Source organism: Eimeria maxima, genomic scaffold, assembly GCF_000499605.1.
Source record: "Eimeria maxima Weybridge genomic scaffold, Emw_scaff524, whole genome shotgun sequence".
NCBI lineage: Eukaryota > Apicomplexa > Conoidasida > Eucoccidiorida > Eimeriidae > Eimeria > Eimeria maxima.
The window spans coordinates 1-24,722 of NW_013566571.1; the positions used below are offsets into that span (position 1 = coordinate 1).

At 49.1% G+C, this 24,722-nt stretch overlaps 4 protein-coding genes across 4 annotated transcripts; 3 read left to right on the plus strand and 1 right to left on the minus strand.

Moving 5' to 3' along the window:
* Nucleotides 1–1,805: 1,805 nt before the first annotated feature.
* Nucleotides 1,806–2,531, minus strand: EMWEY_00036450 (hypothetical protein, conserved; the record flags this gene model as incomplete). The annotated part of the gene is made up of 3 exons (XM_013482136.1): nucleotides 1,806–1,859; nucleotides 2,083–2,196; nucleotides 2,466–2,531. The coding sequence occupies 3 exons, from the start codon at nucleotides 2,529–2,531 to the stop codon at nucleotides 1,806–1,808; spliced, it is 234 nt and encodes a 77-aa protein (XP_013337590.1).
* Nucleotides 2,532–3,027: 496 nt separating this feature from the next.
* Nucleotides 3,028–6,084, plus strand: EMWEY_00036460 (hypothetical protein, conserved; the record flags this gene model as incomplete). Its single annotated transcript, XM_013482137.1, has 7 exons — nucleotides 3,028–3,325; nucleotides 3,584–4,405; nucleotides 4,670–4,737; nucleotides 4,910–5,179; nucleotides 5,433–5,599; nucleotides 5,819–5,900; nucleotides 6,010–6,084. 7 exons carry the CDS (start codon nucleotides 3,028–3,030, stop codon nucleotides 6,082–6,084), a joined length of 1,782 nt encoding a protein of 593 aa, XP_013337591.1.
* A 5,665-nt stretch (nucleotides 6,085–11,749) lies between these two features.
* EMWEY_00036470 (hypothetical protein, conserved) lies at nucleotides 11,750–17,935 on the plus strand (the record flags this gene model as incomplete). Its single annotated transcript, XM_013482138.1, has 2 exons — nucleotides 11,750–15,079; nucleotides 15,302–17,935. 2 exons carry the CDS (start codon nucleotides 11,750–11,752, stop codon nucleotides 17,933–17,935), a joined length of 5,964 nt encoding a protein of 1,987 aa, XP_013337592.1.
* A 1,811-nt stretch (nucleotides 17,936–19,746) lies between these two features.
* On the plus strand, nucleotides 19,747–22,970 carry EMWEY_00036480 (hypothetical protein, conserved; the record flags this gene model as incomplete). Its single annotated transcript, XM_013482139.1, has 5 exons — nucleotides 19,747–20,336; nucleotides 20,487–20,899; nucleotides 21,344–21,996; nucleotides 22,488–22,630; nucleotides 22,910–22,970. The coding sequence occupies 5 exons, from the start codon at nucleotides 19,747–19,749 to the stop codon at nucleotides 22,968–22,970; spliced, it is 1,860 nt and encodes a 619-aa protein (XP_013337593.1).
* Between the last annotated feature and the right edge of the window lie 1,752 nt (nucleotides 22,971–24,722).

The following is a 24,722-nucleotide window of genomic DNA, read 5'->3' on the forward strand; positions in this document are numbered from 1 at the left end:
TATATATATATATATATATATATATTTTCTTATATTATATTGGGGTGTACAGACAGCTAAACAATTTAAGAATAAATATTCAATTGCCTACGTCTCTCGTCATGACCTCAAAAAGTTCAAATATCAAACTCCTGGATATAAGCTCAGGTTAACCTGCTGCTGCTGCTGCTGCTGCTGCTGCTGCTGCTGCTGCTGCTGCTGCTGTTGCTGCTGTTGCTGTTTACCGTGGTGCTGTTAGGATTGTTGCGGAATGTGTTGCTGCTGCTGCTGCTGCAGCTAGTAATGCTAGGAATGTGCTGCTGCTGCTGCTGCTGTTGCTGCTTCCTCTGCAGGATACGCGATCCTCCAATTGACACAAATCCAAATATTCAATCCATTCGCAAACATCTGCCGAGCTACTTCGGATAGCTGCAGCAACAGCAGCAGCAGCAGCAGCTGCTGCTGCTGCTGTTGCTGCAGCAGGTGCTGTGCCACCAACACGAGTAGCAATGGCTGATGCCGCTTGAAAAACTCGCCAGCAGCAGCAGCAGCAGCAGCAGCAGCTGCTGCTGCTGCTGCTGCTGCTGCTGCTTCTCTTTAGTTTTATACAGTAGATATATTTCAAGTTAACGGCAAAAGATGCGGTTGTTACCCGTGTATAGCAACAGAAGCAGCAGCAGCGGCTGCTGCTGTTGCTACTGCTGCTGCTGCAACAGCAGCAGCAGCAAAAAGGCAGCTACAGCTGCAGCAGAGTTTGAGTATGTCTAGGACGGAATTATTTTTTCTTTGCATAGATTTCCCTCAGTGTCGGGCTCTTGATTCTGCTGCTGCTTCCGTTGCCTTCCTTATCTGCAGCAAACAGCAGCAACAGCAGCAACAGCAGCAGCATTAGTAGTAGTAGTAGCAGTAGGTACCCACAGCTGTAGCAGCAAATAGGAGCAGTTACAGCAGCAAACACCAGAAGAAGCTGCAGCAGAAAATAACAGCAGCAGCAGCAGCAACAGCAGACAGCAGCAGCCTGCCTGTTGCACGATGTCTTTGCTTTGTTCCTCTACGCTGCTGATCTTTGCGAGGATTTGTTCTTGGACAGCCTGCAGGTTGTGCATACACCCCAACAGCAGCAACTAGCTAGCTAATTGTCTATATATGTGGCTAGCTGCCTATGGCTAGCTGTAGCTGTATGCCTCTAACTAGCTGTCTGCCTATCTTAGTTAGTTGTATATCCATAGCAGTGTATATGGCTAGCTGTACGTGGCTATCTATGGCTAGCTACAGCTAGCTGTAACCAGCTCTAGCAACCCAGCTATCTAGCCAGCTAGCCAGCTACCCAGCCAGCCATCTAGCTACCCAGCCAGCCATCTAGCTACCCAGCCAGCCAGCCATCTAGCTAGCCAGCCAGCCATCTAGCTAGCCAGCCAGCCATCTAGCTAGCCAGCCAGCCATCTAGCTAGCTAGCTAGCTAGGTAGTGGTGTGTAGTACCCCAAGATTTTGTTCTTCAGTTTTGCAACTTTTTGTTTTTTCTTTCAAATCTTCCGTCAATACATCTCGCTGTTCTAATACAAACCTAAATAAATAAATAAATAAATAAATAAATAAATAAATAAATATAATTAATTAATTAATTAATTAATTAATTAATTAATTAATTAATTAATTAATTAATTAATTAGTTAAAAAAGGAAAATACATTAAATTAAAGAAATAAGGAGAAAAAATAAAATAAAGAGGCAAAGAAAAAAGATACAAAAAATAAATACAGCAGCAGCAGCAGCAGCAGCAGCAGCAGCAGCAACAGCAACAGCAACAGCAGCAGCAGCGGAGGTACTTACAGTCTGGCGATTTGTTTGTATACACGGGCCTCGGGCTTAGCTTCTCGCATCTGCAACACCACAGGCAACGCAACAAACCCTAAACCCTAAACCCTTAAACCCTAAACCCTAAACCCTCAAACCCTAAACCCTAAACCCTAAACCCTCGAAGCAAAGTTGCATTTAAAACCGTTAAAAGAAGATCTATACATTGATGCCGTATAACCCTCAGAATAAAACCCTAAACCCTAATTCCTAAACCCTAAACCCTAAACCCTAAACCCTAAACCCTACGTATTCGAGGGCAGCTTCTGCGGCCTTAGAGGCTAAAAGGCTTCGGTGTTTTGCCTGTCCTATCTTGTTGAGCTGGTGCAGCAAGACCTCCTGTTGCTGCTGCAGCTCCGCCCCCTGAAGCAGCAGCAGCAACAGCAACAACAGCAACAGCAGCAGCAGCAGAACTGTAAGCTACAACAGAGCGGGGAGAAGGAATTGTGTCAGACAGCACAGCAGCAGCAGCAAGAACAACAACAGCAGCGGCGGCAAAACAAACAGCAGCAGCAACAACGACAACACACACACACACACAACAGCAACAACAGCAGCAGCAACAACAGACACGGCAGCAACACTGGCAGTAGCAGTAGCAGCAGCAGCAGCAGGTAGCCGCAGTGTTGCACCATCTTATAGAGTTCCTGCAGCTGCGACTCGGCGCTATCGCCAGAATCTGTTCCCCTCCTAGGCATCTTTCTTGTTTCTGTTGTTCCTGCTGCTGCTGCTGCTGTTGTTGTGTCTGCTGCTGCTGCAGTTGCTGCTGCTGCTGCAGTTTCTGCGGCTGCTGCTGCTGCGGTCTATTAGCTGTAGTGCATGCAGAGAAGGGAATAAATAAATGACTTAACAGAAATTAAATTTACATTTTAATTCTAAATGCATGCAAGGAGCGACACCAGGTCTTTCTTGTATTTCCTCTTGCTGCTGCTGCTGCTGTTGCATGCGCATGCAATAGCAGCAGCAGCAGCAGCAGCAGCGGCAGCAGCAGCAGCAGGGCTTCGATGATGTTTCTTGATATCTTCTTCTAATATAATTATTTTTAATTATTATTTGTTGTCTTCTGTTGTTAGCTGTCTTCATCCCTTTTCATACTCGTTGCAGCCGCAGCAGCAGCAGCAGCAGCGGCAGCAGCAACAACAACAGCAGCAGCAAATGAATCAGTCTAACGGTTCTGAGGGCTTGTCTGGTGCAATGCCAGTAACAGCAGCAACAACAACAGCAGCAACAGCAGCAGAAGCAGCAGAAGAGCTGCTAGAGGAATGGGAAGATGCTGCTAGGGCGGGCAACGTTGCCGACTACCTGACGGTCTTAGGAAAGATAAAGAATTTGCGGCAGCAGCTGCAGCAGCAACAGCAGCAGCAGCAGCAGCAACAGCAGCAGCTGCTGCTGCCCGATGACGTAAACTATAAAGATGAGATGGGCAACACAGCGCTGCACTACGCAGCAGCAAATGGTCATGTGCAATTTGTAAAGCTGCTGCTGCACCAGGGTAAGCAGCAGCAGCAAATAATTATTTTCTATATTTATTTTATTTATTTATTTATTTATTTAATTTATTTATTTATTTTATTTACTTATTTATTTATATTTTATTTTTATTTTTATTCGCTATACACCCAGCAAGAAAATAACAAACGCTGACGACAAACATATGCTCAAGAAACTCCTGTGTGTGGTGCTGTTGCTGCTGCTGTTGCTGCTGCTGTTGCTGCTGCTGTTGCTGCTGCTGTTGCTGTTGCTGCTGCAGGGGCTCGTCTGGAGCGTAACAACAGCGGGAATACCGCACTGCATTGGTTGGTGTTAAACAAACACCTCCCTGTGCTGCAGCTGCTGCTGCAAGAAGAAGCAAGACAGCGCAGCTTGTGCCCTGTACACAAAGGGAGCAGCAGCAGCAGCAAACCTTCCGAAGCAGCAGCAGCAAAAACAGCAGCAGCAGCAGATACAGACGCAGCATCAACCGCACCAACAGTAAACGGAAGTGCAGCAGCAGCTGCGTCGTCAGCAGACGACATGGACGTAGATTCAGCAGAAACACCAGCAGCAACAGGAGCAACAGCAGCAGCAGCAACAGGAGCAGCAGCAGGTGACAGCAGCGCATGCACCTGCGTGCTGCGGATTGACGTGCTGCAGCAAAACGAATTTGGTCGTTCTGCCCTATCCGAAGGATTTAGTGCAGAAAATGGCGATGTGCTGCAGCTGCTGCTGGAGCACCACTCAGCAGAAGCACTGGAGAAGCAGCCGCTGCAGTCGTCACAAGAGCCAGCAGCAGCAGCAGCAACAGGAAAACCAGCAGCAGCAACAACAAAAACAGCAGCAGCATCTGGAGGCAAGGGCTCCCATGCCGGAGTGCGCTCTAAGCAGCAGCAGAAACAGCCCCAGAAACAGCACCAGAAGCAACAGCAGCAGCAGCAGCAGCAGCAGCAGCAAGCCTCCTCCTCATCTATAAGAAGCAGCACAACTCATTTGCTGCAGTTAGGGCAGCAGCAAATAAAATGCCGAGAAATTGCATTGAATTGGGAAGGAGAGGTCTTCTCTACTCATCAACAAGCAAGCACAGACGACACCACAGGTCTGCTGCTGCTGCTGCTGCAGGTGTTGGTGTTGCTGCTGCTGCAAGTGGCTGTGGAGGCTGCTGCATTTGGTGCTGCTGCTGTCACATTGTTGCTGTTGCTGCAGGGAAGGGTATGCTGTTTACGTTGCTGTTTCTATTGCCATGACGTTCCTACCCTACCTCTGCTGCTATTGTTTATTATTTATCTAATATATTTTATTTATTTATTTATTTATTTATTTATTTATTTATTTATTTATTTATTTATTTATTTTCCTTTAGGTGTTGCTTTATGGGGATCTGCTATTATTGGTGCTCGTTGGTTAATTGACGTCGCAAATAAAGCTCCTGTACGTCTTACAAAATAAATAAATAAATAAATAAATAAATAAATAAATAAATAAATAAATAAATAAATAAATAAATAAATAATAAACTGTACATCACTTAGTATAATTATTTATATAAATAAATAAGTAATAATAATAATTGTTGCTATTATTTTTCTTTTTATTTCCTTAGGAGGTATTCAAAGGAAAGACAGTTCTTGAACTCGGTGCAGGTTGTGGCCTCCTTGGCCTTTGCTGCTCGTTGCTTCCTTCTCCTCCTCTTTCTGTTGTTTTTTCTGATGTTTTCCCTCAAACTTTAGATAATTTAAAATATAATTGCAGCATTAATGACCTCCAGCTGCAGGAGCAGCAGCAACAGCAACAGCAACAGCAGCAGCAAGTGGGCGTTGAAGTGGTGCGCCTCGACTGCTGCGATTCGTCAACGTTCCCTACTGATTCACAGGTATGTCTGTTGCTGCTGCAGCAGCTAGCTAGCTAGCTAGCTTGCTAGCTAGCTGGTCGGTGGTTATTTCCCGCTGCCTCTAGCTAAATGCTGCTTCACCTTATCATCGTCAACTTGCTGCTGCTGCGGCCGCAGCTGCATGCGCGGCCCTCTGTCTTGGTGTGGTTAGCTAGCTGTATCTACGTATCGAGCTTGCTGCTTCTTGAAGCTTTTGCTGCTGCTGCTGCTGTTGGTGCTGCTGTTGCTGCTGCAGGGGGAGTTGCGTCGGTTTGACGTAATAGTAGCTAGTGATTTAGTATACGAAGCATCTGCAGTAAAGGATTGGGTGTCAACAATTTGTTGTCTGCTAAGACCGAAGACAGGACGTCTATTCTATACACATAAACTTGCTAGAGATGGAGCTATCTGCTTTGCAGATGCGTAGGCTCCTGCTGCTGCTGCTGCTGTTGCTGCTGCTATTTCTGTTGCTGCTGCTATTGATGGCTGCTGCTGCTAATGATGACCGCGGCTGCTGGTGGTAAAGGCATTACTTACTGCCGTGCTGCTGATGATGATCTAACGCTTGCTGTTGCTGTTGCTGTCGCTTCTGCTGCTGCGGTGCTCATGCTGGTGCTGGGTACCTGCTGTGTTTTTCTTCAGTCTGAGGAGGGCGGGCCTTAAGGTCGAGGAGTTGGGGGCCCCTGATGAGTATCTTACCAACTGTCTAGTAGACAAGACCAACGTGAGGCACTACTGCTGCCGCAGCTGCTGCTGCCTTTCATGCTGCTGTATATATATTTAGTTTTGTTTCCTTTAATTCCTTTTTCTTTTGTCTGTTTTTCCTGTTGCAGCAAGAGTTTTATTCCCTCTTCAATGAGCTCGAAGGCGACAACGATTTCGTCCTCGTTAGAGCAGCCTGGCGATGAATGGCTGAATCCTTGGTTAGCTAGCTAGCTATCTGGCTGTCTGGTTGGCTAGCTAGCTAGCGAGCCAGCCAGTCACTCTTCCACAGTAGTGGATGCAATTTAGCCGAATGAGCAGCTAATTAGCTGCATACAGGGAGCGCCAGCTATCGGTGCACCCTGCTAGCTTCCCTTCTGGCTAGCTAGGCAACTAGCTAGCTAGCTAGCTACCCGAGTAAATGAATGCCAGCTGAGCCGTATCCTTTAGTGAGCTGCAGTTGATAGTTATAGACAAAGAGCATCGAGGCTCGATTGTGATTTCCGATTTGCTGCTTCTTCTTAAATTTTATTCTTGTTTATTCTAATTCGTTTTAATTGGCATATTGGCTGCGACCTTCAGGTGTATGACAATAAACTCTTCTTCCCTCTCCTAACAGTAAACCCTAAACCCTAGATTGCTTGTTGCTCGACATATTCGTTAGCTGGCAGCCGGGCATCAAACCCTAAACCCTCGCACCAAACCCTAACCATAAGCGCCATTTCTGTTAAATATTGCAACCCTTCTTTAGCTCGTATTGAATCAACAACAGCCACCTTTGGCGTTCGCCATGAGTGTACGCACAACCAGGAAGAGTAATGTTATATTCGTATGTATGCACATATGGGCAGATATGTGTATATTCGTACGTGTATACATAATATATATGTATGCATACTGTGTGGGGTCTTTTTATCGATGTGTACCGCAATATCGGGTAGAGTTCACAACTACTATCCGTGTATTTGTATGTGTTTCTCCGCACACTTATTTGTTCATTTCGGTTGGTGTTTTCCTCTTTTGCTTGTAAATAAAAGATAAATAGTTAGTATCTGAAGAGACGCAATAATATTAAACAGCAAAACAAGCAGTAAGTGCACAACAAAGCAACTCTTCGGCTAGGTCCAGTTCAGGTGGGTCACCGCGTGGTACATTTTTGTGGTAATTATCCATACACCGGATTTATTTTTGCCCAAAATGGAAACCTAAACACAATTAATATCGATAATGCAATATTAAGCAGATGAGACACACCTCAAGTTGGCAGGTTCTGGTCAAGCCAGGTATGCAGGTCACTTACTGCCTCCGTTAGGGGTGTTCACGGAGGTACCTGCGTGTTTTTATACGATATTCGCCCCCATCTAATTTTATCTACAAATAAAGTAGTAAACAAACTAAAGCATTATAAATAAATAACGGGAGGAAACGAAAACAATAGGGAAACAAGACACACACCCATCTGTGGGCCTCGCGCCAGGCAGTAGAAGCCCGGCAATGCCCGTAATCAGTGTGGCGGGCGAATGTTGCCCTATGCAAAAAGAACGCCTAAATTGCGTTAAATCTAAAATTTTTCATTTTTCACAGAACATCCAATGTTTAAAAGAAACACGTTGATGCATTATTACGCGTGGAGAACTGCAGTTGGAGTAGGATGAGCACCGCTTGCTGTTGGTGCCTCGACTGGCAACAGGCCTTGTCGGCAGGGGCCTGCGAGCTGTGCCGTACAAGAGGTATACAAACAAACGACATAAAGAAAAATTGTCAATTGATTTGTTATTTGTTTGTTGATTTGCTTTTTTATATTTAAAATGAGTACAAACGGAAACCAACCCTCCCCTCCTCCCTCTCCTCGTCCCTGTCGTCTTTCCTCGCAAACGTCCATAGACGCTCTTACGGATTGTTTTGCTGCTCTTTCTTTGCAAGAATCATGGAGCGACGTTCTGCCAGTGTGAGTCAATAATCACATTTAACATCCATATTAGCACATAAAAAGAGGCAGAGAGACATTCTTGCCCATTTCTTTCGCCCTGTTAGTCCATAACCACACGATCAGCTAGCGACCGCATTTCCTTCCTTTTGTTCCTTGTGTGCGCATATCTGAACCTTCAAGCAGCAACGGGCAACAGCCTCATCAGCATGATGAGCAGCATAAAGTCACAGCTGCAGCAGAAAGTGTCGATGATGTGGAGGAAGAAGACGAAGCCAGCATAGACGAAGAACAACTTACAACTTCGCCAGTTAATGAGGAGATACAACTTGCACAAAATCGAACGAATGCAAGATTAAGGACAGAGGAGGCCATGCAGGTGCGAAATCGGCTCTATTTGCACCTCTTTATTCTCGATGACGAAGCAAACGCAAGGAGACCCGAGCCGAGGCCTGTTGACAGGTGGGCGGAGGGAAGGTCGTATAATGCTCACCGAGTTAAATTTTTCTTCTCGTTTTTCTAATTATTATGTTGTAATGCTGCTGGGGTTGGTGCGCTCGTTGTTAGTGTTAATATTGCCATTGTTTTTTGTTACTGCTATTGCTAGTTTTTGCCCTCGTTATATTTTTATTACTGCTCTTATTCTTCCCCTTGTCTTGTTTTCGCCGTCGTTGTCGCTGTTGTTGCCGTTGCCTTTGATGTTGTTGCTGTTATTTTTACTGTTGTTTGTATCTTACGACTAGCCCGGTGTTCAGATGCATGCGCCCCCCTTTCCGCTCCCCGTGATTGCGTCTTTTTGTTTGTTTTCACTGTTATTTTTTTGTCTGCTCTTTTTAGCATCTGTACGTATCTTTGGCTAATTTTGCTTGTCTGTATTTGTGCTGGATCCAACTGCATATTTCTTTCTCTTCGCTCTCTTGTTTGTGAATTGTTGTCTTATCCGCGGAGTTTGTTCCTTATCGTCGAGGGTTCAGGGTTTAGTTTTAAGGCGTAAGAATATAAGTTTTACCTTACGGTTTAGGGCTTACGGCTGAGGGATTATGGTTTAGTGCTTATGGCTTGCTTACAGAGTTCCGTTGGCTGCTGTCGTACAAAGTTTTCCCCTCCACGGCCATCTACTGGCCCAGGTGTTTGCCATAGTGGGAGGAAAAGCCAAACAAATAAGAACTCTCTGTTTGGTTTGCAAGGATTGGGAGCAGACTGTCGAGCTGCTGGCGAGGTAAGATAAAGCTAGAATATCTGGTGCATGCATGCATGCATATTGCCATGTAGGTGTATACACCCCGTAGTTTAGGGCTTGCATGCAACAAGAAAAGTACTGCCAGCTCAATTCGCTCCCTTGGTTTGCTTTTTTCTGCTTTTTGCTGAGGTGCATATCCACGCGTGCTTGCATGCGTGCATATCAGCTTTTTCCATGGTACGGTTTACTGCTGTATGTTCTTACGAGTTCTTCTCTTCTCTTTGGCGTGTATCCTTTATTTCCCCTTTGCAGCTCCAAGACTCTAGACCTTACAGCGGTCACTACCCGCCGGTTACCGGGTCGAAGACAGCGTATCCCACGGCAACGCAACCAGTATCGTAAGCATTTATGTGCTGCAACGTAACCTGTATCGTGAGCACTTTTTTGCTGTTTGTTGCTCACCATTTTTTAATTGCCAATATTATATTCGCTACACTTAAACCTGCTGTGCAGTTGGCCCTACGCATGCACCTTCGAATGATGTGGGCAGTGCATGCATCTTTTCGTCTCTCTCCTGCGGTGTACCTTCAGCAACAGTTCGCTGGCTACTAAATCTTAGGCGGACGTACTAAATAAAGCAGCACATATACCGCAACATCTGATATTTATAAAACACCCAAACAAGCACTTACAGCTAGACAGCTGCTAGCTGGTTAGCTAGCTGGCTACACAGCTGGTAGGCTAGAAGGCCCGGGGCTGTTGTCTGCAGGCAGGTACTTTCAACAGCTCCCTCGAAATGCTAAAAAAGTAAAAAGGTGACGATAAAGAAGACCAACAAACAGATGTTTCTCTGTTTGTCAGCGTATTATTTACTTCTTCATATACTTGTGGGTGTGTTGCAAATACATGATTTGCTGCTCTTCGTTTACGCCTAGAGGAAACTCATTTTAAAGACAATTTAATATATAGAAGCAGAAACGGCCATATAAAAAAAAATAGAAGACGAAACGCATGCATGTATATATATAAGAAGCAATAGACAGAGGCACTATCCCTCCTGTCTTGCGTTTCTCTCTCTTATTGTCTCTTGTTTGCGCCCGTTGTTTATCCCACATTTGCTGCTGCTTATGTCTTTTTGCCTTTTTCCTTACCAGCAAAATTGCTTCTGATGTAATAATAATTCGTCTACTTTCTCTCTGAGCGGTCAGTTTCTAAGCGACCCTCCTGCTGCACTGCAGCAAGAGGGTCGTTTAATACACTACTCTGCTGCACTGTTTCTAGCCCTTTGATGGCTAGCCATTTATTTCCGTTGCTCTCTTTGTTGTAACATCTATTAACGGCCCTCGTGCTGTAATGCAGCACCTTCGCTACCTAGCTTAGCCAGCCACAGTTAGAACTGGGAGGAGGTGTAGCTGATGGCGTCTTTTAGCACTAAATATGTGTAGGTAGGTGCGAGTAGCTGCTACCATAGGTGATTTGCTCTACACAGCAGCAGCTAGCAGCAGCTAGCTAATGCTAGCTGCGGCAGATGTCTACTCTAGCTACTCTAGCCTTAGAAGGGATACGAGTTGTTAGGTCGTAGGTGCATGCATTTAAATGGGATGTATTTTGTCTGAATGCAGGAGTGTCTTGCAGAAGAAGCAGCAACAACAACACTGCTGCAGCAACGCATGCCATACGTTTGTCGTTGTTGACGCCTCCCCTCCCCTCTAGCAGCAGGTCCTCTTGCCGTAGTGCACAGGAGGAGAAGAGGAGAGGAGATGATAAATTAGCTTAAAAGGAATTACACGAAAACATATTATGAGGCCAGAAGTACCCTAGAACAAGATTGAGGCATTCGTTACACATGTTCTGCTTGCTCGGAGCAAGTACATAACCAGAACGGCTTCTTATATGCACCGCATTTCAGTGTAACCTGATCCGCCCAGACAAAAACAAGAAGAATAAATCAATATGAATACATTTAATGTACTGGAAGTTGTCTAAAGGCACCCAAGTTTAGCGCGTACAGCTCGCACGTGTAACCGCATCGGCTGCGACCCTGGCCTGCAGCAGAACACCAAGGGGGCAAGCGGCACCGTGTAGGGTTTATTTCAGCTTCTTTTGTGTTTTAAACAGTGAAAAATTAGATTGTATATAAACGGGTATTTTAAAAACATAAAAAAATCTAAAAAAGGGGTAGAGGCTGCGGGCTCAAGTGCTGCCCGCCGCGGGCATCTGCTGAGGTGAATCTCCACCTCATGAACAGGCGGAAGCCAGAAGGAGGCGACCCTTCCGTTTGAGGGAATATATTTTAAAAACAAAGGTATCAATTTGAAGCTCTTTCGTTTAGTATTTATTTTCTGCCTTTTTTGGCACAGGACGCTCAACCACTCGGGAGGACGACACCCCGAGAGAGAGCGGCGTCAAGCCTTGCATAACTTGCCGCTGAATTTTCGCGCAAATTCTGGTGGTTTTCCTCCCTGGTTATAATAAGAGCGTCCTCTATATGCTCGCAATATACACGAAACACCCCAACACAAACACTTTGACTCCTCCTGCTTAACACAATATTACCCATCTTGCCAACTGCGGCTTCTCTCCCTCTCCTCTCTCCCTGCAAATTATTTTTGCGGCCCCGTTGACAGTCAACATATTTTTCAAGACTTTCTCTTCTTATGAGTCGTCCTTTTGGCTGCAAGTGCCCACAGTAGCCTTAGCGCACTTCGCTTATGGGTCCTGCCGCTGGTAATCATCCTCTTTCCTCCTCCTCTTTTCGATTACAATGGGGGCGGGCTGCGCTAAAAACGCAGTTGGGGAACCTCATAGGCCTTTAGCTGCAAGTTCGTTTGCTGATGACACCCATAGGAGGGCCTCCTCTTCCTCCTCTACTTCCTCCCTTGCACAACGGCAACACCAGCGGCAGCTAGCCTATGCGCAGTCGAGCCGATCGAGGTCCTCTGGCCTCAGTCTCGCTAGCAGCGGCAGAAGCTCGCGTTTAAGTTTGGTCCCGCAACCGCCTCCTAGAGTAGCAGCAGCTGCAGCAGCAGCAGCGGCGGCAGCAGCAGCAGCACGGTCGCGCACCGGCAGCATTCGCCGTCGTTCAAGTAACATATCCTCCTCTTCTCAACAATCCAATGCTTCTGCTTCGCACAAAAGTCTACCTAGACAAGCAGCAGCAGCAACAGGCGCAGTACCTGCTGCTGCTGCTGCTGCAGGCGCCCCAGCAAGTGCTGCAGGCGCTGGTGCATCAGCCGGAGATGTTGCGTCATCCCAGCAGCAGCTGCCTTCGCAGCAACAGCCTCCAGCGCCTCCACCACCTCCTCCGCCACAGCAACAACAACAGCAGCAACCAGACCAGCAGCAGCCGCCTGCAGCTGCTCCTGCGACTGTATCTGCTGCGCCAGTTGTTCCACCGAAGAAGCAGACGCAGAAGCCACTGCTGCCTGCAGGCTACAGCTATGCAAGTGGTCATCCCCCCCATCATATGTTATCCGGGGACTTAACAGAACTTAACGCGGGTTTATTATTCCATGTAAGAATATATGCTATGAGGGCAAGAGGTATTGAATTACCTTCTCATGGATCTGCTGTGCTGCAGATACAGTGGGCAGCGCCTGTTGCTGCACATACACTAGGAATGGATAAGAAACCATCCTCTATACAGCAACAGCAGCAGCAGCAGCAGCAGCAGCAACAGCAGCAGCCGCAGCAGGACGGGAAAGAACAACAAGAACAAGAAGAAAAGCCTCAGGAAAATGGGGAAAAGGCGCCTCAGGACGAGCAGCAACAGGGACAGGGACAGGGAGACCAGCAGGGACAGCAGCAGCAGCAGCAGGGACAGCAGCAACAGCAGAAGCAGGATGAGGATGACGAGCAGCAGGTGTTAAAGCTGTCAACAGATGCTGCTAGAGGTCGTTCTCCCCGCTGGTTTAATTCCTTTGAGTTTACTTGGCATGCATCTTCTTTAGAGCAACTTCGTACGAAGGCATTAGTCTTTTCTGTTATTGAAGCTTCCCCCCCTCCCTCCCAGCAGCAGCAGCAGGACCAGCAGCAAGAGGAGCAGCAGCAACAGGAGCAGCAACAACAACAACCGGAGCAGCAGCAACAGCAGCCGGGACGCATCTTAGGTTGCTGTTCTGTGTGTCTGTATGCTATTGCTACGGGACCCGTACATCACGACTTGCTGCTGCTGTGCGAGGAAACGGGGCTCCCTGTGGGGCGTTTAATGATGGATATTCGCATGCAGCAGATATGTGATTTAATTATTAACCCTATTGAGGTATTAGGTCATTTTATTGATTCAGAAGAATCTGCTGATAGCGGTGGCTCCGATGCAGAAGACGAACAGGAACAGCAGCAACAGCAGCAGCAGCAGCAGCCACAGCAACCACTGCCACTTACTGCTGCTGGAGTAAGCGATACCGCTGCTGCCACTGCAGCTGCGGTGGCAGGTACTACTGCTGCCGCAGCGAACACAACCGACGGAGGAAAAACAAATGAGACTGGTGCTGCTTCCACAGCAACAGCACCAGCACCAGGGACAGCAGCAGCAGCAGGAGCCGCAGCGGCAGCAGCAACGCGTCCGCTTCTGCGAGATTCCAAGTCAGACGTGTTTTGTTTTGCTGGTGGCAATTCGCCTCTTCAAACGTTTGCAAGAAGATCATGTGACTTCCGCCACGGGGAGAGGCAGCGGCGGCAGGCAGCAGCAGCAGCAGCAGCAAGTCGTGCTGCAGCAGCAGCAAGTCGTGCTGCTGCGGCTGCAAGCCGCGCTGCAGCAGCTGCATGTCGCAGAACCATTAAAGCCCGCAAGGAGGCAGCAGCCACTACCAATGAGGCGGATGCTGAGGGCAGCAGCATGGGCAGCACAACACTGCGTCGTGGGAGCAGCTTGAGCAGCAGTAAGAGCAGCAGCAGCAACAGCAGCGGCAGCAGCGGCGGGAGGAGCGGCAGCGATCCAGCGGATCTAGATGGGGAAGAGGAGCCTTTAGGCCGTTTAAATGCCCATTGGCTATTATCCTTCTCCCCTACAGGTGTTGATAACCCAAGAGAATCTTTTTCCTTACAAACAGATCTGATGGTACAACCTTATTGGAATGCAGTAGATCATGCTCTTCTTAAGCGAAGAGTTCGTAACCGCGCTCTCTCTGTCGCCTCTGCTGCATCCGCACCTGCAGGGTGTCTATCAAGGGGTGGATCTCTTAAGGATGTAGCATCCTTGGCAACCACACAGCCTAACACACACACCAGCAGCAACAACAACGACAGCAACAGTGGCAGCAGTAGCACCAGCAGGGATGAGGCGAGTCCGACGGGAACGACGGAGGAGGAAGACGGGGTAGACGATAGCATAAAGGGTTTAGGAGCGCTGGGAAAAGGGGAGAAGGGAGGAGGAGGAGGTGTTGACGAGGAGCGTAAACGGGCATCTTTGCGCTCGAGTGTATCTGCAGTTGCAGTGTCTCGACAGCAGCTACATCGGGATCATCTCGATCCTTTTACAACATACGAGCGACTTGCTGCTGTCGCTGAGGAGGGGGATTTAGTTAAGAATGTGCTCTCTGACGTGTTTCCTACATTACGTCTATCAACAACTGTGGATCAGTTGCGGCAGAACTATATGCGTATAAGGCTGCATGCACGCGTATTCGATAACGATGCGCCGCAGCTGTATGGGGAGTGTTGGCTGCCTTTCTTTAAGGTATACGACTCCGATATTGTTAGCTCCGTCCCCCGCCTCTTCTACGACTCCTATTTTAGGGAGAAGTTGTGGCTTGACGGCAGACGCGTCGGGGACTTAGAAGGCATTATTGTGTTTCAAAATAACCCCGTCGTACGTCAGCTATGCGTTGGCGTACGCACAGAGAAAGGTGTATGTAACTCTATGCCTCCCCATGTCTTCGATTTAAAGCAGCAAACCCGCATCGACTTCAAGATCACCGGAGGTGGTCTGCCCCCTCCCATCGCACGCATCGCTACTCTTCATGAAAAATTGCTTCAACTTATCACAGCTAAAACACAACAAAAATTTCCCGAAAATCTTCCCCCTGTAACTGCCGTCACTGCTTTCCTCTCCTCCGTCAAAAAGACAACCCAAACCCCCACCAACAGCGCGAAGGTAAGCAGAGCAAACGACATCCGCATGTATATGTAGATATGCACATATTTGTATATCCGTATACGTATGTGTATACTTGGGGTTTATGCGTGCGCATGTGTATTCTTCACACACAGTTGAGTTGTCGTCTGCAAGAACACACAGACAATGGGCAACACGAACATATGCATTCATCAAATGGACAAATAAGAAATATCTGCGAGTGTCTGTGGCTGGTTGCAGACGCTTGAGGAGGCGAAGGCGACTTGCGAAGAGCTGCTGCAGCTGCTGAGTGCTGAGTCGGAAGCTCGTCGACTTTTTTGTTTTGGTTCGGAGTGCGAGTTGCTACGGAGTCAGAGAGTCTTGCTGAACTTAGCTGCGCATACACTCGAATTCTTAGAGTTCGTCTTCTGGCAGTGCCGCGCCAGCTACTGCGCAGTTCTCTCTGCTGTCCTCCGCCGGCCAGAATTTGAACTTCACACGATTTTGCCTCCCAAGCCCGAGCCATGTGCAGAGATGACATCTGCTGAGGTGTATGTACTCTATGTATTCATCAAGGAAGAACACGCAGCGGCAGCAGCCGCTGACAGTGTCACCGCTGCTGCTGCTGCCGATGCAAATGCGGATGCAAAGGCCACCGCAGCAAACGCTCCAACCAGCGCCACCTCAGACAACGCTACAACCTCAGCAGCTGCAGGTGAACGCAAACCCAAACTTGACCGCTCTGAGCGATCTGGTGACCTCGAGCCTAACAACACGACAAACCCCAGTAGTAGCAATAGCAGCAGCAACAGCACCGGGAGTGCGGACAATGGAGGTGGTTCGAGGAAGGGAAGCAGTAGTCAGCAGCAGCAAACTCCAGCTTCGTGCGCTTCTCAACAGCAGCAGGAGCAGGAGCAGCAGCAGGCGAGCGGCGGTCGTTTGTCTTTGAGCGTGAACTTGTTGCCTCGTCTGGGTGTCAGTGACTATGGTGAGGGAGCACGGGGTTACTTGGGCGCTGCAATAAAGCGGTTTAGGAACGGCGCTCTTGGGGAGGGGAGCTCGAATGGCGAGAGCGAATCAGCAGGAGGAGCAGCAGCAGCAGCGGCAGCGTGGTTGCGCGAACTACAGCAGCAGCAGCCGGGGGAGGGATTGCTGGGTGGTGTGCAGCAGCGGCAGAAGACGGAACCCGAACCTTGGAAGCAGAAGCTGCGTGCATCAGTGTCTGCAGAACGAACAGAGGAGCTGCGGCAGCTTGCAAGTTCTCTGAGTCCTGAGACGAAGTTTGCCGCAGTGCTGTATCATAAGCGGCTCAAGCTGTGCCGTCAGTTCCGCGTGCTGCTGCAGCGGGTGTTAGCAGCAGCACTGCGGATGCTAGGGGGGGAGGCTTCGTTTGGAGGGCAGCGGCGAATGGCGTCTCTGTTGCTGGCGAGCTGCTACTTTCGGGTCCCCGAGTTCCGCGAAGAGCTGCTGCAGTGCGTGCTGCCTCCTGAAGGTCGCGCCGCTGCAGTGGAGGAGTGGCGGGGAACAGAATACAACTTGGACGTGCATGCGTTGGCAGCAGCAGAGAAGTGGTCTACTGGAAGCCCCCTGCGGCTGATGTTGCAGTGGGAGACATTCTACAGTGCTTTAAGGGATTATTTTGGGCCGGAGGCACTAAACGATGATGATGCAGCGTTGCAAAGCAAACTGCCACCGGAACCTGACTGGAGAGAAGAGCTGGGTCCTTCAGGGAGTTCTTTTTTCACGTTTTTAGAACAGTTTGTGCGTTCTCTGCTGCTGAGTTCTGCCGCTAAAGGGCCACTGGAGTGGAAAGATATTCCTGGGTATCGAACACTGCTAAAGAGGCTGCTGCTAGAGATGAAAGGCCGCAGCGTCAGCAAGTACCCCGACTCGCTTGCAAACTGTACCGGTGCCGTGCTAGCAAATGAAAAGCTTCTATCGGTCTTTGTAAAGATCGTCCTACTGAAAACGCATGCACACAACAGCCCGCAAGTGTTCGCTGCCCTCAGCTATCTCGATTTCTGGACGCAGCTCATCGCCGCCCGTGGCCGTCAGCTGCCGCCCAACTTCGATTTCGCCTTCTTAAAGAAAGGACTCCAGCTTGTTATTGAGTCGGACTTGTATGCAAATGTCTCGAAGGGCCTCTGGTTCATCTACAGAAATCTTCCGATCCTTAATGGAGAGCAGCTCAGCGACATCCTCAATGACCTCTGTCTGCTGCAACAGGGATCCCGCCTCTTCCTTCACTGGGCATGGGTCGTGCGCAGAGCGTTTATGTGGCTTCTCCTCTACAGACTGGTTGAGGGCATGCGCAGAGTCATAGGAAGGATCACAGGACAAGAACCCACCTTCACCAGCGCCCGCAACAACTACTACTACATCCAACTGCAGCAGCAACAACAGCAGCACCCACGCCGAGTCGCCCTATCTGCGGAAGAGGCCGTTGTCATCAGCGGTCATTCCGTCCTCGTCTGCTTCTTAAGAGCCTTATCGCTCGAGGAGCTCCTGCCTCCCGCTGCAGTTCAAGCGGTGGAGGCCTTAGCAATGGGAGACTCGAACTACGTAGTCCCGCCAGCAACGGCAGCAGCAGCTGCTGCTGCCGCTGCTGCTGCAGCTGCTGCTGCAGCTGCAGGGGTGACACAGCAAGCCGATCAAGAATACATTCAACAACAGCAGCAGCAGCAGCTGCGCCAACAGCACCAGCAACAGTTCGAAGCCGACCTGAGTGTGCCTGCAGTTCAGGTGTACAGACGGCAGGCCGTGCAGGAGTTCAAAAGAGAGGTAGAACACTACAAAGTTTGGGTGAGAGAGGGAGCATCCTCTCTACCCATGATGATCATCCCCAGTGCTCCTCTTGACGCCAACACAGATGTGCCCCTAGAGGGTTGGCAGTGAGCAGCAACTGAAGGAGCACCTGCTGCAGCAGCCCAATAGCAGCAGTTGCAACTCCAAGTTCAACAACGCAGGCAACCCCATCAGCAACAGGGGCACGAGCTGCCGCTGCTGCATAGCCAGCAGCAGCTGCAGATGCAGCCGCATGTAGCAGCAGTATCACCATCATCATGCGCAAGTGTATTTGCTGTCGCTGTAAGCCGCGGGATTCTCAAAACGGTGTTGGTCGCTGCTGCGAATCACTTTAGTAGAGGAGTGGACAGAGGCCTTTTCTTCTGGCAACAAGGCCCATTCAGCAAGTCAAGACGCCCTACACCCCAAACCCTAATGCACGGTTTGATGCGGGTGAACAGGGCGCAGAGGGAGCTGTAGTTTTTTTTTGCGGTTGGCTAGCAGAATGCCGGAAGGACAGGCGAGGTGCGGCTCAGGAAGTAGTTGAAACTCACCGCCATTCTTTCGGCTTTGCTTTGTTTTCTTTCACTGCTTTCTGTACATTAGTTGGGCTCTATGTACTGCCCTTCAGCCTCCCCACTCTCTTTTGAGCTCCTTTGTGACACTGCCGGAACATTTGTTTGTTTTCGTCTCTGTCAAGCTAATGCTTTCCTCGTCTGTTGAGCTGTGTGAATGCTGTTCGAAACCCCAAACCCTAAGACCTAGTCTACACATATCTACGGGCACATGTTTGCTTGTTGTTGGATCACGGTTGAGTGCAGCTTAGGGTTTAGTTGTTGGTAGTTGATCCTTCGCCACTCAGTTCAGGATGCTCGGAGTATCTTGAAAAGCGTAGCAAAAGCCAGGCCAGAACGGCTATTAAACCGAATACGAGAGGAGGAGGAATAAACTAAAGGCAATAACTTTATCAATGGCACGTACAATGCCGCGACCATCGCCACACCATTTAAGGATACGAAGGATCTTCCAGCCGTTACAAGGCTGAATGAGGGAATTCTACAGGAGTCAGGAAGGCTCAAATTTGCTATTGTTGATTTGCAGGTCCTCGCGTACAAATATTATTACTAACTAACCCACCAAGGGCGCAAGTTGTGTGGGTGTGCTATATGGTGCATCTTCTCATCGGCTGAAAACGAATTATATCTGCCAGAAAATGGCTTTACTATGGAGAAGCGGAGCTTCTGCAGAAGTGGACCATCCTTGCTCACACACAAAAACAGGAGCTCCCCGAGTTCCTCGTCGCTCTCTTGTATACTTCGGGTAGTGAGCGGAAGACCTTCAGAGCAAATTATCCCTTCAGGAAGTCAATTGAAACACTGGTTCTTAACAATTCAAGGAACCACCGAAGAAATTCAGTGTTTCTGGCCCCCCTGTCCGACGTCGGCCCCTGTTGGGCCTCTGCGTGGCGGCGGATACACACAGCGCAGGGCATTTCGGCTACATTTTAGCGACTGCTTGATCCTGAGAAAGAAAAATACCACTTTTAAAAGCCAATTGGGTTGGTTTGGTGTACTGAGCCGGTAGAAACGGGTAAGGGCACATCTTGCCAACGCGCAGGTGGGCGAGATGGGAGTTGTCCGCCTGGCCCACCCGTTCAACTGTGTCTCGTGTAGGCGCAGCTTCTTCAAGGCCGCATTTTTTAAACTTTCTTCTCTTAAATATTTTATTTTAACTTTTGAAGCTGGATATGTTGAATTATCTGCAAAACCGCATGTATTTCAGCAAGGATTTCTCCGGCACAACAGTTGGTCACCGCCCTGGCCACAGAGCCTCCTCCAGAGTGCAAGTTTGCTCATTTCTGGCCTTCGCTTTTTGTTTAATTCCTGAAATTCTCTTATTTTGTTTTTTTAACTGATCTTTCAATGAAAGTTACCAAAGAAGACGTTCGGGGGCCACTGCTTCCTGTGCAGGCTCGCCCCGAGCGCCCCTTGTGTTTCGGCACACACGAGGGGGCATTAGAGGCACCCCGCTCCCCTGAGTCCGTAGTAGCTCCTCATTACTCCTTAGTAGCAATCAACAAGCTTGCATTTGAAGCACGCAAATGCCGACCTTCCTCAAGCGATGACTCGGCACCCTGCAGCCCAGACCGTCTCGGCTCCAAGTACCCAATCAGTTCTTGTCCTACTGAAATTCAAAAGATCAACGCAAACACTCAGCAACAGCGTCCCTTTAGAATCCGTATGCTACCCTCAAAAAGATGGGCAACAGAAGAGATACGCAGGCGGAGAGATCCAACGACGGATCCGGAAGGCCAACCAGCAGAAGCAGAAGAAACCACAACAAAGAGCAAACCAGAAGGAACACAAAATGCTACTGACCAACTTGGCTTCGCATCTTTGCCTAGGCATTTGATCGCCTTCATTCTGTCTTTGGTTGGCAGCCAATCTGCAGAAAAGGCGACACTTTCTCATGTCTGCCGCCGCTGGAAGGAAGTGATGCAATTACATTGCATGTGAGCAGCAGCACAGCTGTTTTCTTGGAGATCCTCCTGCCCGCCGTAAATTTTTCGCCGATAAACGTCCCTCTGATTGTGCTGCTGCAGCCACAAACAGTTGAGGGGATACTGATTATGCAACCCAGTCTGTTTGCATCTTTGCTGCAGGTGGTCATCCGTGGACGCCTCCCATAGGCCATTAAGTTCTTTATCTGCTTCTGTAGGTCCTTCCATTCAACTCAGAAGTCTCTGGAGCAGGACAGAGACGCTCGTCCTTGCAGACGACGACGCATCGGAGGCAAATGAGCTGCTGCTGCAGCTCAGCAATGCCCCATGCAGCACCAGCACAGCTAGCAGTAGAAGCAGTCCCACCAGCAGGGTTAGCAGTGTCAGTTCAAGTTGTAGACCTGGCACCAGCCGCATGTGTAGCTACAGCGACAGCAGCAGCAGCAAGGTCAGCAGCAACAGCAGTCGGGGCATGAATGAAGCGGAGCACGCAACACGCCCTCAATATTGGACTTTGCCGTATTTGAGGCATCTGCGGGTTCATCGCACCATGGGGGGAGGCTACATCAGACATTGTAAGACGTCTCCCTAGCCACACCGCTGTTGTTGCTCAGCTATGGTTTTCCCTAGAAACATCCGTTTGCTTTTGGCTATTTCTCTGCTTCTCTTTTCTCCTTTCGCTTCTTGTGTCTCCTCCATTCAGTTAGTCTGCTTCTTTCGTCGCGGGCTGTGTTGGGTGCTGTGACTTCGTTTTTCTTCGTACAAAAAAACCGATTACCCGAGCGAGTTCTTTTTTTTGTATTATTTTGAACCACGTGAACCCCACACTATGCCTGTCACTAGTCTTGCACTCTGAATCCAGTTGTCTGTGGGGCGTACTTCTACATCCAGTCACACGAATGTCCCTCTCTGGGGCATCTTCCTTGCATTGGTGCTCTGTTTGGTGCAATGATGCTGCTCTCCATGCCGGTCTGCTGAAGGTTTTCGATTGTTGTGCCTCCTGTGCGTTTGCAACACAGCCACACCGCAAAATATTTTGGCTGCAGCAGACGCAGCTAGGGGATCTTGTGTCTTAATACCTCTTCATCCTGGGAGCAGTAATAGTAGTAGTAGTAGTAGTAGTAGTAGTAGTAGCAACAGCAATGACAACAGTGGAAGCAGTGACAGCAGCAGCGGCCTACAGCAGCTGGAAGAGCTCGTGCTCGAGACCGAAGTGGGACCTGAGCTACTGCTGGCTCTCCGCGGCAAAACACCGAGGTTGAAGACACTTATTATCAGCTGCCTTCATGATAAGCCCACCGGTAGCAATCAGGCAAGAGATCAAACGGCAGCAGCAGCTGTTCCAACAGAATCAGAGGCGCCAGAAGTGGAGGGAGTGTCTGCACTTGAAGCATTGCTGCTTCTCCTGGAGGATCTCCCGCCTCAGCAGTTGGTTGTCTTCGGGTTTGGAACGTCGGTGGGAGTCTCGGGTAGTAGATGCGACGCCAGCAGCAGGAGCAACAGCAGTAGCAGCGGCAGCAGCAGCCGCAGCTGCCGATTGCCTGACGGCCTCAGGGGCCTTCGGGAGAGATTACAGAGGAAAGCAACCCAAGTTGGCAAGGAAGAGGCGTTAGGAGATGAATTGTGTTCTTTACTTGCCGCCAAACACCATGAGTCACTCCGCGCACTCTGGGTATGCAAACTCACAATATACTAAATTGGCCGTCTGCCGTTTCTGCTATGTATATGGTATATGCACAGTGTATTTTCTTGAGTAAGGACAGCAGCACTTAATACAGAAATAACAGGCATAATGCACTACGGCCTTATACCATTCATGCAAGCGAGCTTCTAAGACCATATATGGGCAGATATATATTTTGGTGTCATTATTTTTCTATCTTCCTGGGAAGCGCATCCCTCACGTAGACATTCACCGTTATATTGGGATTTACGCACATCAATACACCCAAACATACTCACAGTGCCTCTTTCACTTACAAGAACATGTGTTGCATCTCTATGTGGTGCCACTGTCGCCTTTGTTCTAAGTGAATCTACTTGGCCGTGTCGGCATGCTTATTGAGCGCATTTTTGTTGATATATGCTTGTTGTTGCTTTCGTTGCTGTTGTTCCTTGCTGCCGATGCTTGCTGCTGCTGACTTCTATCTTGTTGTTCTGCAGATGCCCGACATTTGCACCTCGCTTGAGGGTGCAGGGGACCTCGTCTTTCGCTGCCGCCACTTGACGATTTGTTCCATACCTGGTGCAGCTGTGCTTCATGAACTCCATTGCATGGTGGGAAGCCGCCGTGCTGTTGGCAGTTCGTCAGCACCGTTAGATACTTTGCTATTTACTTAGCCGGATGACTAGCTGGCTGGCCGCTAGCTAGATATGCCTTGTCACACCAGACCGAGATGTCATGTGGGTAACCTGGACAGCTGGCGTCCACAGCGTCAGCAGCCAGAGCAGCAGCAACCTCAGCACCAGCAAGACGAGGAGGTCCGTTCAAGACTGCCTCGTTGTTTGATTGTTTTGGATAGAATTTGCATTTCATTCGCTTAATTACTCGTGCTGACGGCTTATTTGTTTTGTTTTTTTGGAAGGGAAGCGGATGGCCTCAAGGCCTACGTGATTTTGCTTCTCCTCGAAGCCAGCCTTCATTGACGTTTGCAGAAATGTAACTCTTTTTCTCAGAATTTTTCGTTTAGACCACTTCAGTCTGCAACTGGTTGTGTGCTACCTCAGCAGTAACCGAAATTTTCAAACCATTGCCTGCTGCTTCCAACCTTTGCAAGCGGACGGGGATTCCAGGGGCTGATTAATTGTACATCAGCATCTAGTTCCAAAGGTTTAGTATTTGGCGGCATGTTTTAATTTGCGAGCAAGCATGTGATCGCCAAACTGCTTCAATCAATTCCCTTGCAGCTTCGAGTCATTATCGAAGTTGCTGTTGTGGAAAGCTTGCACCGGTTCAGATTATGGAGTTGTCCACGGTAGGAGAGGGCGCTACCGACTGACCTTGCTGCATTCCCGCTACTACGTGAAAGCTCTACCGGGTAGACTAACGAGGCGAGGGCCACCCCTTTAGAAAGGCAGTTGAGCAGAGGTGGAGGTAGCAGACGTGCAGAGGGTCAACCGCACCCCCTCTAAATGCCTATCCAGCCACTGTGGCTTACTTTATCTTCTTGTTTACTTTGTATGCACAGCTCAGACTAGAGCTGCTTATTATACAATACGCACAAAACCCAATAACGAAGCCTTCTGCCGGAATCGAACCGGCGACCTTCCGCTTACTAAGCGGATGCTCTACCGACTAAGCTAAGGAGGCGAGGGTCACCCCTTCAAATTGCAATTGAGAATAAGAACGCCGGGCTACCATGCCCTCTCAATTGCTGGCGGACACACCCAGAGGGTTCTCTGGCTCTTTCAATTGGCGTGCTCTAGTGTGTTGCCTTTCAATCACTGGACTCTACTTCACGCGTCGCTGGATTCCCCTGGAGTATGCCGCATTGTATCGGGCACGAACACAACTCGGATATCCACTTTGCAGTTGGGAAGGGAGGTGACCCTCGCCTCCTTAGCTTAGTCGGTAGAGCATCCGCTTAGTAAGCGGAAGGTCGCCGGTTCGATTCCGGCAGAAGGCTATGCCATTATGTCTGGTGTGTTTTGTGCAGAAAGACGCACAAGTCTGAGCTGCCCATTGATCCGGAATGGCTCAAACAGTTGTGGGGTGCTTCTCTAGACGCACTCGGTCGGTGCACTGCAGTTTCCTGGGTAGGCGAGTAGCAGGAATTTGCTGACGGAAAACCTTTGGGTGGCCGCTTGTCTGCTATACGAGTAAGACCCCCATATTGCCCAACCGACACACTACGGCTCGCGGAGGGAAGGACACTCCTCTTTTCTCCGGGGACTCGTCTGGTGAAGTGATTGGCTACTGAGAGAATAACACAAACAACTGCCTGGCCCTTACAGGAAAAAGCCACATTCCATGGTTCCTTCGCAACCCCTACACGGCAGGGTGGTCCTGTTGCGCAGCACGTGTTGTTAGCAATGAGGTTACAAAATACCCGATTGGTAAAGCCTTCTGCCGGAATCGAACCGGCGACCTTCCGCTTACTAAGCGGATGCTCTACCGACTAAGCTAAGGAGGCGAAGGTCACCCCCGTTCTCTAGTGCAAAGCGGAAATCTGAGTTATATTGGGATTCAATGCAAAGCCGCATGCTCAAGGGGAATCCAGCGACACGTGAGGGAGAATCCAATGGTGGAAATACAACTCACTAGAGCACTCGAATAAAGAGGAGAGAGAGAACCATCAAGGCGTGTCGCACAGCAATTGAGGGGGCATGAGACATAAGCGCACTTGTTCTCAGTTGCAATTTGGAGATGTGACCCTCGCCTCCTTAGCTTAGTCGGTA